At 41.6% G+C, this 16,700-nt stretch overlaps 1 protein-coding gene across 1 annotated transcript in view; it reads left to right on the forward strand.

The window, feature by feature from the left end:
* The first annotated feature begins 242 nt into the window (after positions 1 to 242).
* BIN2 (bridging integrator 2) overlaps positions 243 to 16,700 on the forward strand; it is a 34,115-nt gene continuing 17,657 nt past the window's right edge. Inside the window, exons 1-7 of the mRNA XM_075262924.1 lie at positions 243 to 321; positions 7,900 to 7,980; positions 8,262 to 8,316; positions 11,093 to 11,187; positions 12,433 to 12,528; positions 13,548 to 13,655; positions 15,853 to 15,938. Of these exons, the coding sequence (XP_075119025.1) occupies positions 244 to 321; positions 7,900 to 7,980; positions 8,262 to 8,316; positions 11,093 to 11,187; positions 12,433 to 12,528; positions 13,548 to 13,655; positions 15,853 to 15,938 (599 nt within the window). The 5' untranslated portion in view covers position 243. The remainder of the gene's footprint in view (positions 322 to 7,899; positions 7,981 to 8,261; positions 8,317 to 11,092; positions 11,188 to 12,432; positions 12,529 to 13,547; positions 13,656 to 15,852; positions 15,939 to 16,700) is intronic.

Genomic DNA, 16,700 nt, shown 5'->3' on the forward strand with positions numbered 1-16,700 from the left:
TTACATTGCACAATACAGGTTTTTGCATTGCATATTAATAAGCTGAATTTGGTTTCAGTCACTGCACAATCCTGTTTACTGCACAGCATGAAGTGGAATTAAAAGAGGCAGAATACAAAAAGTGAAGTGGTTATAGAAAACTTACAGCGGAAGATGTAAAGTTTGGGAGGAGCTGACACTTCTCTGTTTAAGTGCAAACATCCCCTCACAGAATTAGGAAACCACATAAGCAGTCAAAGAGATATGGCAGAAGCCAAGCAAGGAGGTGCAGGGGTGTTTGCCAAAAATGTCCAGAAGAGATTGTCCCGTGCACAAGAAAAGGTATTATAATCTATCTCTCTTGTATATCTAGATATGTAGATTGCAAATATGTGTTTATATAAATGTTGGATTTAGTAATCTTACAAACTGCATTATACAATGTAACACCAACACATTTTAATGCTCAAGTAATTTATGTTTTTTGGCTTGGACTGAAGACAAAAACTGAACAAAATTAATATAATTGATTAAAAACTATTATTGCTTCTAGATCTCAAACCATTACGCATTAAGCTTTATGCTTCAACTTGTTAAAGTCCTCAGTATGTGAGAGCCCAGGACTGTGTGTCTGACACTGTGATCTGTAGTATGGGGGCACCACAAGGTACAGTTCTTGCCCCATTTCTCTTCACACTGTACACTGCTGACTTTAGGTACAACTCATCCAGCTGTTACTTACAGAAGTACTCCGATGACTCTGCTATAGTCGGCCTTATCACTGATGGCGACGATAGGGAATACAGAGACTTAAACCAGGACTTTATTGAATGGTGCCAGCAGAACCAGCTCTGGATTAATGCTGGGAAGACCAAGGAGATGGTGGTGGACTTTAGTAAACGGAGAGGTGCTCTGACCCCGGTGGAGATCCAAGGGACATGTATTGAGATAGTCAGGACCTATAAGTACCTGGGCGTGCTCCTCAATAATAAACTAGACTGGGCTGATCACCTGGAGGCGCTGCACAGAAAGGGCCACAGTAGACTCTACCTGCTCATGAGGCTGATGGCCTTTGGAGTCCAGGGGCCACTTCTTAGGGCCTTTTTCAATTCTGTGGTTACTTCAGCCATCTTTTTCGGTGTGGCCTGCTGGGGGAGCAGTATATCAACCAGGGACAGAAGTAGACTTGACAGGCTGATCAGAAGGGCCTGCTCTGTCCTGGGGAGCCCCCTGGACCCAGAACAGGTGGTGGGTGACAGAAGGATACTGTCCGTGGTGACCTCCATGGGGAGAACAAATCCCACCCCATGTAAGGGACCTTGATGGGACTTGGCAGCACTGTAAGTGACCGTCTGCTTCACCCCAAGTGTGAGAAGGAGCTATTGCAAGTCTTTCCTTCCAACCACGACCAGACTGTATAATCTACATCAGACCAAGCAATCTCTCCGTACAGAAAACTAATGATTATGATGTCTTCCTTCTTTCTTCTTCTGTTCCTTAGCTTCTATGGACTCCTAGTATATCTTCTCTTTTCAGCTTATGTGTGTCTACTTCCGTAATATATTACCTGTATTACGTGTATTATCCTGTATCTGTATTACTATGCTGCTGTAACATGCTGAAATTTCCCCACTGTGGGACTATTAAAGGATTATCTTATCTTATCTTATCTTATCTTATCTTATTACAGTAAATACCAAGCACAGTGCTTGGCTATTTCAAGGCACTCCCACAGAGAATGAATGGAGTGACAGGGTGTATGCTCAGAACAGGAGACCAGATTGGTGGGGGTCTCAGTGGTCAGAATCCCAAACATCATAACGTTTTCCCATATCCTATCAATAAGGTATAACGTCAAAACTTGATACAACTCCTTTAAGGTCAATAACTATACACCGTAATGGGCATCTGTAGTCCTTCAGATAGGAGTCACTAAATGTTGTCTAAATTATGACATATATTATTATGAAATAAAATTTCACTCTACAGTATGTACACATTGTACCTCAGGCATAAAAATGTCCTCCCATACAGGGACAGAGAATCCTATATTTGGGGATAGGGTCAGGGTACAGACACTTGAGGGTCCTTGTGCAAAGATAGCTGTGGGATTCTTGTAATAGACTCTTGTCCATTAGCTTACACATTTACCAAAAAGCTAATTCAGTATAAAGATGCTATTAAGGTGACCTGGCCCCCTAATCTACTGAGCACCAATACTGTGTCCACCTCTGGCCAGGGCAACTCCCATAGAATCAGAAAAATATATCCTCTAATCAATACAAAGATTGGAGTCCCATAAGCTAAGAATACAAATACCGGGAAAAAAATTGAGACATCCCATATATCAAAAATATTATAATAAAATTATTGATGTAAAATACATATATATGATAAATATTACATACAAATATAGTTACATTAAGAGGTTACAAACAAAAACGCTGAGAAACACAGCATCTATGATATGAGATCATCTTCCCCTAAAGAGTAGAATAGAACCCACAATAATCACCTACGGGGTTAAATACTGCAAGATTAACCCTTAGGCACACCAGGATGTTCAGTTACGTTCTGGTGCACGTGACTAAATATGGCGGCCGCAGTAGCTGCCGGGTCTCTGCTGTTTCATACACCAGGAACCCAACATCATTGCATGTAATCAAAGATGACGCCGATCAAGGGCATTTAACCACTCAAATGCAGTGGTCAAATGCAACCAGGGCATCTGATTTTTTACTTTCACTTTCTATCCCCCGGCTCCCCCACAGTTGTGGGAAGCGTCCGGTTACCATGACAACTAGGAGACTTCTGAATGCTCCCAACCCTGCCATAGTATTGTAACTACTGAAGCCTGCCTGCGTTTCGGCAGCATGCTTCAATAGTTTCATAACAAATCTGCCGTAGAATGCAAAATCTGAAAATGTGCCTGGGGTGGTCATGTGACCGTCCTGGTGATCTCGGCAAATATACATTTTTTTTATAAAGTAAGTTAGAAGGTAGGTGGGGGAAGGGTGTTTAGTTTGGTATTAAATTTAAACTTTATCCTAGACAACCCCTTTAATGAAACTCCGGATACAATAGATTTACTGTAATTGAACTTCAGGGCTCCCAGAAGAAGGGCAATGGAGGACTCCTAATATGAACTAAGGTTGATAAAGGGAGTCTGTCAGCACAAAATATGACTTTAATATAATCACAGTACCTTGTACGGCTTCTGACAGAGTTCGCAAATCTGCTTTTCTTATTTCTGACCGCTGCTCCGCTTCTAAGAAAATAGTTATTTTATAAATATGCAAATGGAGTGAACGTTGAGTGGCTTTATCGGCATGTAACCTGCAGCTTGGGCTTGTGTCAGCATGAAAGACGGCCTTCCTTCTTGGTTCATGTCTCTCTTTGGGTTTGTCTCGCTAAGTCAGCGTTCACCCATTGGACCTCCAGCTTCAGGAGTCTCTTTTTGGTTTTGGCTAGTGTAGTACTAAGAGGCAGTTGTAGCCCCAGCCTTCTTGGTGCCTTTTGGTCCAGAGGGTTGGGGATGTTGGGAGTCCATTATCTTTTGAGATGGACTTTGCATCCTTTACATATTTTTTTAGTGGCTCTCCCACTTTTTTTGTGTGCAGTGAGTGAATGTTGGCACAATTTCGGAGCCTTCAATAAAAAAAAGTGTAGTACTGAGAGTACTGTGCTTGCCCTCCTATGTAACCATCCATCCGGAAGTGCCACACGTCTGAAGCTGGAGTGTGGACTCTGACATAGAGAGTATAAGTAGACATAAATGAGCAAGAAAGGCTGGCTTTCATGCTGTGGGGCAGGGGCATAACTTGAGGGGGTGCAGAGGGTGCAGTCGCACCAGGGCCCAGAAGCCTTAGGGGGCCCAGAAGCCCTGGCATCAGTATTGAGATTGCAGCTTCCATCTGGCCTATAAGCCAAGGAGACTCACAGATTACCCGAACCACACTAATGTTGATTAAACTCCTTAGCACCTGCGACCATTACTATCAAGAATTCACTGTAGGGATGAGGTAGGGGGCCCCGGACAAAAGATTGCACCCGGGCCCACAAGACTTAAGTTACGCCACTGCTGTGGGGGGTGCACTTCAGCAGCAGTTAGGGGAGGTAATCTGCAGATTGAAGTCATATTTCATGCTGACAGACTCCCTTTACGACTAGAAATTGTTAGCAGTACGGTGAGGGTAGAGCAGTGTGAGAATAGAGTATTACTTGTGTGATGGCACAGTGGAGTGGTAAGTAGAGTAGAAAGGATTAATGATTGGTGGCATATGGAAAGAAAGCAGTTTGATCCTTCAAAATGGAGCCAGGTGTTTTCATAGACCCTATCATGACTGGACCTATCGCTTTAAATGGCAAGGGTTATGCTGACAAGGTAGTGTGTCCATAATTTGGGACTGCCGTGTAATTTTACATACCTCTGTATGCAAACACTGCTAATGCTATACCTGTAATCTCCTCTAATGTATATAACAAACTTTAATGAAAATCTTTTAAATAGTCTTTGTTTTTATCAGTGTTTTATTTAATAGCACGGTTGTAAAGTCAGTCTAGATGTGGAGAATTCTTTTTGTTATAGCCAAGTGCTGTGGCTTATTGAGTGGTGATGATGCACTACCACATATTTAACCCCGTAACCTAACCAGAGGACACGGACCAGGTTGTGCTATGAAAATAACACTTTCTGTAAAATGCACTGCGTCACTGGCATGTATTTCACACAGCCGAACAGAACTGTGAAATTGTCCCTGCCTGCATTACTTGTCATACTGTGGTTTTAACTTCCTGTTCAACAAAAAAAGTATACAAAAGCAATACAACAGGAAGTGAACTGTACAAATACAGAACAATGCAGATCGGCTTTCTGAACATGGATACAGACTTTACAATATACTACAGTATGTTAAGTCAGAGGGCGTTTACACTTGCGCCTCCGTCCTAATCCCCAGAGATACTGGATAGGGGACGGCTTCCCAGCGGTCAGTTTTAAAACCCATTCATTTGAATGGCTTTTTAAAGCAAACCACCGATGCCCGTATGTGGCCTCTCCGCGGGGAAACCGCCTTTTTTGCACACAGTCGGACATGCAGGACTTTGTGTCCATGCAAAAAAAAAAACGGAGAGGTTTTAAAACTCATCGCCGAAAAACTGCCCCTTATCCAGTTTCTCCAGGAATTTGAACGGGAACCCGGCGAGCGGACACTGGCGCAAGTATGAATACCCCTTAACTGGATTGGTAATACTGGAAAATTAACAAAACGCCTGAACAGGAATAAAGGGGACACTAAAGAAAAAAAAGCAAGAGAAGTGCTGCATGTACTTTGTTCTCCTTCTAACTTCTGCTAATATTAGGGTGTCTGAGTAAAGCACAAGCCATGTGCATCGTCACATTGCCTAAGTAAAAGCAGGAGAACCTCTATCTACAGGGTCACATAGCTGTGGCAGGAGACATCCCTATGGCGTATTGGTTCATATTTTTGCAGCTGTCTATAATATCCATGTAATAATATTCATGTATAAACAATCATTACCCAATCTATGTTCATTTTATCTACCACCATCAGAACGACTGTTGACATAAATAAGAAAAACGTTGCAGAAAGCTAAAATGTATAGTAAAATTTGCTAAAAAGTTTGCTACATTTCCAACAAAGATACAAGATTTTAGGAAAATATAGGAATATATGCATTATGGTCAAAGGTGTAACTTAAAGCTCCTGTGTTCCAAAGCAAAATTTGTACCATAGATCCCCATAGATCATGTGCCATTTGTAACTGATATCTTCTTATGTACCAGATGTGCTTTAAACAGGACCTTTCATGGCCTCGGGCACGCGGCATGTGGTTTTATATACCGCTAGAAAGCCGACAGTGTGCTGAATTCAGCGCACTGTGGGCTTTCCCATTATGTGTCCCGGACCAAGAGATATTGGTGCCGTTACTGATAGCTCTTCACTGTCAGAAGGGAGTTCCTGACAGTCTAGCTGGGCTGTGAGGAATGCCCCTCCTGACAGAGGAGGCGTTCCTTATTGCCCAGCCATGACACTGAGCGGTTGGAAATGCCCCCCAGTACTAATCTATTGGCGAGTACTGTCAGGAGGAGGGGTGTTCCTAACCGCTCAATGTCATGGCTGGGCGATAAGGGACACCCCCTCTGACAGTATAGCGCTACACACAGTACTGTTAGGAGGGGCGTCCCCAGCTAGATTGTCAGGAACACCCTTCTGACGGTGAAGAGCTATCAGTGATTGCACCAATATCTCTTCCCCTGGGGCACATAACGGGAAAGCCAACAGTGCGCTGAATTCAATGCACCGTTGGCTTTCTAGCAGTATATAAAACCGCATGTACCTGAGGACATGAAAGTTCCTCTTTAACCCCTTAGCGACCCATGACGTAACAGTACGTCATGGGTCGCATGGGGATGTATGGAGCGAGCTCACACGCTGAGCTCGCTCCATACACGGCAGATGCCGGCTGTATAATACAGCCAGGACCTGCCACTAACAGCAGCGGTCGGTGCCCGAGCCGATCGCTGCTGTTAACCCTTTACACACTGCGGTCAAACGTGACCGCAGTGTGTAAACGGCGCCGGCGGCATGGGCGCCGCCATGTTTCGCCGATCGCCGCCCTCCTGAACGTCACATGAGGGCGGTGATCGGTTGCTATGACAGCCGGAAGCCTATTGAAGGCTTCCAGGCTTGTCTCTGCACTAGATCTATTAGACGATGCCAGAGGCATCGTCTAATAGAAGTGCTGCGATTTTCCTATTCACTGCAATACTGTAGTATTGCAGTGAATAGTATGAGCGATCAGACCCCCTAGGTTTCAAGGTACCTAAGGGGTCTGATCATAAATGTATAACAAGAAAAAAAAAAGTTTTTTAAAGTATTGAAAAAATTAAAAAAAATATAAACGTTCAAATCACCCCCCTTTCCCTAGATCAGCTATAAAAGTAATTAAAGAACATTAAACATAAACATATTAGGTATCCCTGCGCTCCAAAATGCCTGAACTATTAGAATATTAAAACATTTATCCCGGACTGCGAACAACGTAGCAGCAAAAAAAATAAAAATAGCCAAATAGCGTTTTTTTCAACACTTTGCCTCCTATAAAAAATTGAATAAAAAGTGATCAAACCATCAGATCTTTCCCCAAATGGTATCAATAGAAACGTCATCTTGTCCCGCATAAAAAGACACCACAACCAGCTCCATACATGGAAATATGAAAAAGTTACAGGTGTTAGAATATGATGACACAAATTTTTTTTTCTATTTTACAAAGTTTATCATTTTTAAAAAAGTATCAAAACATTTCAAATACTATATAAATTTGGTATCACCGCGTTCGTACTGACACGTAGAACACAGGTAACATTTCATTTGTACCAAACAGTGAACGCTGTAAAAATTAAACCCATAAGAAAATGGCGCAAATGCATTTTTTCTCCAATTGCACCTCATTCTGAATTTTTTTCCAGCTTCCCAGTACATTGCACAGCATATTGAATGGTGCCATTACAAAGTACAATTTGTCCCACAAACAATAAGCCATCATGTGACTCTGTGAACTGAAAAATGAAAAAGTTATGGCTCTTGAAATGTGAGGAGGGAAAAACGAAAATGCGAAACCAAAAAATGGCCTGGTCCTTAAGGGGTTAAAGTAGAGATTACTGACCTTCATGTTTGGAACTTAGAAATATTTGTCTAGTCAAACCCTGGCAATTTTTTCCTTGATTTTTTTACTTACTAATAATACAGACGAAATATGCCATAAACTATAAACTAACAATCACCAAGAGGTGAAAATATTACAGATTACCTCTGTAAGAAATACATGAAATGCTTCCTTAGCTCTAGACCTACATATGAAGGAATTACAATCACTTTCTATTTTTATATTTAGGTTCTACAAAAGTTGGGACGGACAATAGAAACCAAGGATGAGCTGTTTGAGCAGTGCGCCAGTGACTTCAACAAGCAGCAGGTAAAACTACCAAAACCACAGAATCCAAACATGTAATATGCATGACTACAAGAGGAAATATTTCCAAATGTTTCCTAAAGTCCATTCCCCTGCAGTGATATATCTCGATCTACCCAAAACGTATTTTTCTGAGTAACATATAAATCAGTAGACTATAGAATGGTTCTTCGATATAGATTTTAATAAAATAATTTATTTGACGAAAAGTTAAAGGTATGGATTTTATTTCTTTCATAGTTGGAAATAATAGATATGATTTCTCATTGCTTATTGCATTTCAGAATGAAGGTAACAGGTTGTATAAGGATTTAAAGGCAGCTTTCAGCGCTGTGAAAGGTAAGACAATGTATCTGGAAATATCCGTAGACTGAAAAATATTGAACGTCAAAGATTGCTCTAGGTCACTTCAATCTGGTATACTCCGTGCATGTCGCTGCCATCAGACATGCTTGTTACAATTTGTAGTGTTCAGGAATGACATATTTTTATGGTCATATCTGCGTCAGAGCATCCGCCACAGATTCCATCAAATGTGACCGATAGGAATAATACTTCATGCAGAACCCATTATAAGTTAATGGGATTGTTCAGATGTCACCTTTGGCCATTGTGTGGCAGATCTGTCACAGTAATATGATTTTTATTATAAATAGCAATACTGATGTGAATAGAGTCTAACCCCCATCCTACCATCTGTATTAGGCCACTCTTACTTTTAATTAATTATACAAAGAGCACTCAGATAGTCTTTTTCTAGAAGCACAAATATATTCAGATTATCATTTAACAGTACAAGTTCTATGGATAGAGAACTGGTAGAGTAGAAGTAGTGGCCTTTTTGGGTTGCCAGCCAGGTCCTGAGGGTCCTGGGGACACATTGTAATTAACTTTAATTAAATTTAACAAGTACAAGCCACTTAGAAGTGGCCTGTGGTTGCAAGAGAATTTTACATATACCTGGAAATAATGTTTTGCCTGCAACTAGTCTTCCCCTAAGCAAGGGGGCAGCACCATAGTGTGGGCAGTGCATGCCTTCAGTATTCCAGGCATAGAAAAGTAGCCTGCTGTTCTTTCACAGTGAAGTCCCCACTGAAATTCCCTTTGGCCTTTAAAAGTAAAGCTGCCTTGAGCTACACTCATCTGATCCCAAGGTTCAGCAGCATGTACATATTGCATGTAGAATGTATAAATCCAACCTTACACTGGGAATTGATTGAGAATGAGCATTAATATGCCCAATAAAAATACTGTACAGTAACAATATAGAATAGACGCATGTCTTGTGAGCCACTGTGGCATTCTGGTGCCACCTGACAGCCCTTCAGCCAATAGCCAGTGGTAGGTGGACACCTTACAGTGTTGGTGTCATATACAGTATATAGGCTGTGTGGACTGAAACACGAGGCAAATCACTGATGTGGAAGTAGAGCACCAACTGCTGCAAAGCTTGCAATACAACTAGGAGTAGGAGAATTAGAACACAGTTTAGTCAGATTTAATCAATTATAGGCAGATTAGTGATAGAAATGATACATAGGAATGAGGGAGAATATCTGTGCTGTGTATCTGTGCTCTATGCAGCCTGTACAACAAATGCCGGTAATTTGTAATGCATTGCATTGGTGATCAGATTCCCTGGGGTTCTATACCTCTAGGGCAGGCGTGGGCAATTAATTTTCCCATGGGACCACATGAGAAATTGTAACGGTTCTAGAGGGCCATGCACGCTGCGGCAAATTTAGCTCCACCCATTTCTATGCTGACTCAGCCCATTTCAATCTTCTTTCCATGTGCCTCCACAAAGTATAATCCACCTAAAGTCACCCATACATTATATGTCCCCACATTATAATGTTCCCCTCCAAATGTCCCACAGTATTAAGTCCCTCTCCTGGTGCCCCAGTATATACTAGCAGACACTAGAAGGACATTAAACCGGAGCAGCTGGAGGGGAATTTAAACAGTGGGGATAGTTGGAAGGAGACATTAAACTGGGGGCAACAAGAGACAGACATGTCCCCCTCCAGCTACCCCCCACGATTTAATATCCTCATCCATCTGACCCCCAGTTTAATGTCATCCTTCATCTGCGCCCTAGTTTAATGTCCCCCCTCCATGTACATTCAGTGTAACTGCCCCCCTACATCTGCCCCTAGTTCCCCCTCTTACTCACACATGCTGTCTCTTCACTCTATTATCCAGCAGCCTCCATTGCCAGCAGCTTGCAGGAAGCACACAGTCCTGTGTGGCTCCGCCCACTAACGAGTCATAGCCTATCCTGGTGATAGGCTGTGATGACGTCATCACAGGTCCTTAAAAAACTTCCAAAAGCTATGCGGCCGGACAGAAGTAGTCAGAGGGCCGCATGTGGCCCGCGGGCCATACATTGCCCAGGTCTGCTCTAGGGGGTTTAATAGATACAGTAAAAAAAAAAAATAAAAAGATATTTAAAAAAAAAAAAAAACATAGGAAATGAAAAATAAGAATCACCCCCTTTCCCTAGAACACATATAAAAGTTAAAAAATAAAAAAAAACTACTGTGAAACACATACACATGAAGTATTCCTGTGTCCAAAAACGCCTTGTCTACATACTTCTAGAAATATTTTTGCCCATGCGGTGAACGTCATATTGGGGAAAAAAATCAAAAGAACCAAACTGCAGGGTTTTTTTACCTGTTTCGCCTCTCATAAAAATGTAATAAATAAAATTAATAGACAATCTTCAAAATGGTATAACTAAAAAGTGCATGGAGACTCCAAGAAAATTAAAATTAAAACTTCAATAAAACTATATAAATCTCTGAAATTAGGTGACATATTATTTTAGCTGTAGAGTAAACACCGTCAAAACAAAGCACGTAAGACAGTCGCACGTTTTTTCTCCAATTCCACCCCATTCTGGAATGTTTTGAGCTTCCCAGTATATCGTATGGAATAATAGAAGGGGGAAGTCAAAAACAAAAACTGAAAATCAAAAAATACCTGTGGCAGGAAGGGGTTAAAGTAAATATTTATGGTTATATTTACATGACTTTATTCAATTTATAAAATATTTCATAAATTGGCTTAGATTATTAACCTGTACATGCCATAACCTTCTTACTTTTAGCAATGCATGAAAGTTCTAAGAGATTATCCGAAACACTTCAAGTCATTTACCAGCCAGACTGGGATGGATTCAATGACCTGAAAGCAATTGTAGAGGTAAATATGCAGATGAATCATATAACGATACATTCCCTGTGCTATTAGAATTTCTTTTCTTTTAAGAGACGAAATCAGGTTATAAAGCCTCCCATTGATTTAGATGTGTAGCACGCATAAGCCAGCATCCATTGAAGTCAATGTGATCTGTTTTGAGGCGCCGCTCTCTGACACGTGTTTACATGTCCAAATAAGCGGCGCGTTACTCCGTGAGAACGGAGCCTCAATAAGCAAAGAAAATCTGCAAAGAAAAACTCAGCAAAAAGCCTATGAAAAAAAAAGCAACATTTTTTAGCTGTGATTTGTTATGTGGGACCTTAGCCGAAGCCAAGAGAGAATGAAGCTGGAGGTAGACATATAAGTGCATCCTTTATATTTTCCTTTCCTTCCGTAGCTACACTAAGTTCGGCTCAAAAAAACGCTGTAAGGCCGGGGCCCCACGAGATGTAAACGCCACGATTTGCCTGCAGCGGAGACGCAGCAGGAAGAATCGTGGCATTTTACAGTGCAAGCAAAGGGGATGAAATTCATGTGAATCCTATGCCCACTTTGCGGAACAAATCGCAGTGCGGACACGCTACGATTTGCAAAGCTGTTGCGTCTTTGCAAATCGCAGCATGTTAATTATATCTACGGAAACGTCAGTGGCTTTCCCGTAGATATAGTGTTAAGAGAAAGTCTGCAGAGGAAAACTCTGTGAACTTTCTCTTCAAAGCGCTGCAGAAAGAACCGCAATGCGATCACACCGCGGTTCTTTCCACAGCGCTTTAGCGCTACGATTACGGCCTGTAGGACCTTAGCCTAAGACCGAGGCCCCACAGTACGTAAACGCCGCAATTTGCCTGCAGCGGAGACGCTGCGGGAAAAATTGAGGCGTTTTAAAGTGCAAAGCAAAGGGGATGGAATTCATGCGAATCCCATGCCCACTTTGCGGAACAAATTGCAGTGCAAAGTGGGCATGGGATTCGCATGGCATGGGGGAACTACAGTACATAGACAGATTATCAAAATAGAATGAGATTATCAAAATAGAATGGGACCATCTACCAGGATATAGGCATGAAGATGGGACTACCCCTGAATGCACTCAAGTACATGCTCACCACACGGTAGCATCAATTACGTAACATCTAAAGGGGCCTGTACTCCTATTCTGTACTGACTGGACCAGTAATACATCACTTTGGTGTTTGTGAATTGTTTTCTTTTCATGTAAGCTAAACTATTTTTGTGATTTGTCTCTAGAACAATGACCTTCTCTGGAGTGACTATGAGGAAAAATTAGCTGACCAGTCCGTCCATACCATGGAGAATTACATATCTCAGTTTTCAGAAATGAAGGTGATATGAAAGAACATTTAACAAAAACACTACTGTTGGTCACTGAGCTGTTCTGAATATGTATAAAATGTTTCCTTACAAATAATAATATGTTGACTTTATATTGTAACTGTATAACAAAATACAAATCTGCAGTAGTGTTGTATATAACATACTCAAATCCACCTGGATGAAGTTATACACCACAAGAGTTCTTATGCTTCTGATTTCATATTGAGGTTTTATTGCCCCCTGTGATACCTTATTATGGAGATATTCTGCCTTACAGGCCTTGCTTCTAATGGATAAAAAAATGTCCTCTAAACACACCATACAGCTGCACAAGGGTTGTTTATGAGTCTGGCATTGCACGGACTCCATGTACCTCTGTATATCCTGCTTATATACTGATGTTTGTATAGAGGGAACTGGCTAGTTAATAAAGTCCTGTGATTCCAGCAGCCTCTACACTGATTCCAGCAGTGTGTACGAGTTTACTAACAAGGGGGAGGGGAAAGTGTTTATATAAGCTAGCATTTTTGTAGACAAGGGCGTAGCTAGCAAACATTGGGCCCTGTAGCAAACTTTTGACTTGCCCTCCCTTCTCCCACAGCATAGCGCCACCTTTCCTGACCACCACAGTATAAGGGTCAGTGCACACCGAGTTTTTTGGCGTTGATTTTGACACTGAATCCGACTCAAAATCAGCCTCCAAAAAAAGCCTCCCAATAGGCTTTTTCTGGAAGCTGATTTTGAGGCGGATTCATTGTCAAAATCAGCGCCAAAAAGCTCTGTGTGCACTGACCCTAACACCTCATTTACACACTATAATGTTCCAATGTGGCCTCCAGACACTATAATGTCCCACAGTGGTCCCTCCTCACAATATAATGTTCCATAGTGGCCCGTCCACATAGTATAATGTTCCATAGACACACACACAAAAAAGTAGTTATTGTGAAAGGGCCCTTAGCCAGATATATAGGACAATATGGATGTCAGCAGTTTGGCAATATCACAATGTATTGTAAACGTTACAGGAAAGAATAGCTAAGCGGGGGAGAAAACTGGTAGACTATGACAGTGCAAGACACCACTTGGAGGCACTGCAAAGTGCTAAGAAGAAAGATGACGCGAAAATTACAAAGGTAAGAAGAACAATGATCAGAAACCTTTTGATCTAAGTAATACCTCCAGTGTGGTCATAAGCCCCCCCCCCCCCCACACACACACACACAAAGCCTGAGCACCAAGTGATGGTAACCATGTTGTGTGTATGAACTCCACCTTTGCATATATAATGTAAAGACTGAGAGTCCTCAGTAGTTGATACCTTTTTTTAATGGCTAACAAAAAAATGATGACAGATTGCAAGCTTTCAGGACTGCTAAGGTCCCTTCATCAGGTATCATGACCGGACAGCAGCTTAGACTGCGTATGAACTCACATCGCCATACAATTAAAGAACAGAGAATGGACCTTCCTGTGTCAAAACATTTTTGCAGGGGGGATCACAACATCACCAATGACATGAAAATTCTGGTTTTGAGAGGGAATTTCAGATCAAAGAGAGAACGGCGTATACATGAGTATAAATTCATGACACTGCTTCAGACACTAGAGTGTGGACTTAATGCATCACAGGGTTTCATGTCTTTTTACAGTGTGAACTGTAAGTGTTTACATTGTCTCTACCAATTACCACACTGTCTCTACCAAATGTCTCTACCAAGTGCTTACATTGTCTCACCAATTACTAACAACCAACCCCCCCCTCCTCCTGAAATCTAACACCCTTTGTGCCTGCTCTGTATATATATATATATATATATATATATATATATATATATATATATATATATACATCCTTCAAAAATGTTTTTAAATTTGCTTTGAGAAAGGAGCCTTTTTGCGTTCCGAAGCGTTAGCCATTTGTCATCATTATGAGTTAGCCATTAAAAAGGTATCAACTACTGAAGATTACCAAGTTTTCGTGTGTTTTTATATTTCCAACCCACTGGCTAACACGGTACAACAACGAACATTTTCCATTTTTTGTTAGTCATTAAAAAAAGTATCAACTACTGAGGACTCTCAATCTTTACATTTCATATCCACTGGCTAATACGGTACAAAAATAACATTTTCCTCTGCATATACAGACAGTAAAGATATAGGAGATACTTGACATGACACTGCTGCATTGCTGATATACCACCATGTCAATAAATAGCAACATTTATAACTTACAAAGCTGGAGGTGCACTGGAAGAGCATAATTGAAGCTATGTGCATGGTCCTTTTCTGCTTAGGGTTGGTTCACACTAGCGCTTGTATTCCGTCCACAAGGAGTCCACATGGAGACCCCACCGAACGGAATACCAACACTAATGCAAGCGTTGTGCAGTTAAGCACATGGAGCCCATAGACTATAATGGGCTCCGTGTGCTTACCGCGCACTGCCCGCACAATTCATTCTTGCGGGCAGTGCGCGGCAAGCACACGGAGCCCATTATAGTCTATGGGCTCCGTGTGCTTTGCAAGCACATCGCTTGCAATTGCGATTGCATTCCGTCCGGGGGGGTCTCCATGCGGACTCCTTGCGGACGGAATACAAGTGCTAGTGTGAACCAACCCTTAGAGACATCATTGTATAACACTAAGTTCATACAAGTATTTGAGTCTCAGTGTGAGACTCCATCCCCTATTCCACTTACTGTCTCTCCACCGTTTTCATTGAAAACCAGGAAAAACCCAGCAGAACCCATTATAATCTATGGGGTCCACGGGTTACCGCGTGTAACCACTTTTTAAGCAGATATGGTTTCCGTTTTCAAGAATCCCCAAAGGGTGGAAGCCCAAACACTAGTGTGAACCTAGCAGAAGACGTGCACTTTTATACAGTCAGTTTTGTAAAAGTACAGGTACAGATTTCTGACTTTTAGCCGCAGTGTAGGGCCAGCTAGTGTTATTGCACTGACACACAGTCCCATTAAAAGCTTTCCGCCTCCTCAGATGCTCCTAAAATTCCCAGTACAGATACACTTACATTCATGTTTCTAAGCAACGCTTACATCTTCCTTTATTTTTCTCATTGCTTCACACTGTTCCGAAGGTTTTAAGGAGGCAGCGAGGGTTAAGGGACTATCTCACTGATCCGGTAGTCACCTAGAACTGTAAAGAAAGATGATGTGAATCAATACTGTTTGAGGATCAAAGTCCCATTTTGCACATGGAACTATCCAAATAAAGAACATGGCAGAATATAATAAAATGCTGGTGATTTTTATGTGGCCCTTTCAATTTTTTCGATCTGTTATGAAAATAGATCAATATTTTTCATAGGCGGAAGAAGAGTTTAATAAAGCGCAGATGATATTTGAAGAACTGAACAAAGAATTAAGAGAAGATCTTCCAGTTCTGTACAACAGGTACAAGGGGCAGAGTATAACTTACATAAAGCTCCGCAAATATGTTATAACTTGTATGAACTATATCTAATTATTCATCTATCTAATATCTGTCTAATTCTATTATACTTCTAGATCTTGGTGCGCCAGAGCTGAGCTCACATCTATTGTAGCAGACTATTATAGGATAGGCAGAGATCTGACATCCAGAACCCCCAACGATCAGCTGTTTGCAGAGAATGCAGAGCTAGGGCGATCACTGCTTCCTCTTTATAGGTTTTGATTTCACATTTATCTTTGATGTTATATTGACTGTTTGCAGCTGATTTCTCACGATTTGGATTGAGCAGCAATACCACATGCGGTCACTGTACGTTGTATGACATAATGTATTACAGCCTCTTCAAATAGCTGATCGGTGAGGGTGCCAGGTGTCACTGCCCAACAGCTATCCCCACCCTCTGCTGATTTGATATTGATGCCCATGTCATTGATATCAAAATGCAGCAAAACTCCTTTAGATTCACATGAGGTAGCTATGACTGGATGCCGCCTCTCTGCACGTCTTCTTCCGGAGCTGGGTTTCAACTCTCTAGGCCTTGGGCTTCAGGCAGAGCAGACTGCACATGCCCACGGCCACAAGCAAAATGGCCACATACACAGTTCTTTCCATCCTTTAAGAGTTGCCACTCCATTGATTCTGGTACAGTTGGAATTTTTTGTGTAGCCCCCACAGTTCATGAGCTATCAGCGCAGTTCCTTGATATAATAATTTAATCTCTT

The sequence above is a fragment of the Leptodactylus fuscus genome, chromosome 2 (assembly GCF_031893055.1).
Source record: "Leptodactylus fuscus isolate aLepFus1 chromosome 2, aLepFus1.hap2, whole genome shotgun sequence".
Classification (NCBI taxonomy): domain Eukaryota; kingdom Metazoa; phylum Chordata; class Amphibia; order Anura; family Leptodactylidae; genus Leptodactylus; species Leptodactylus fuscus.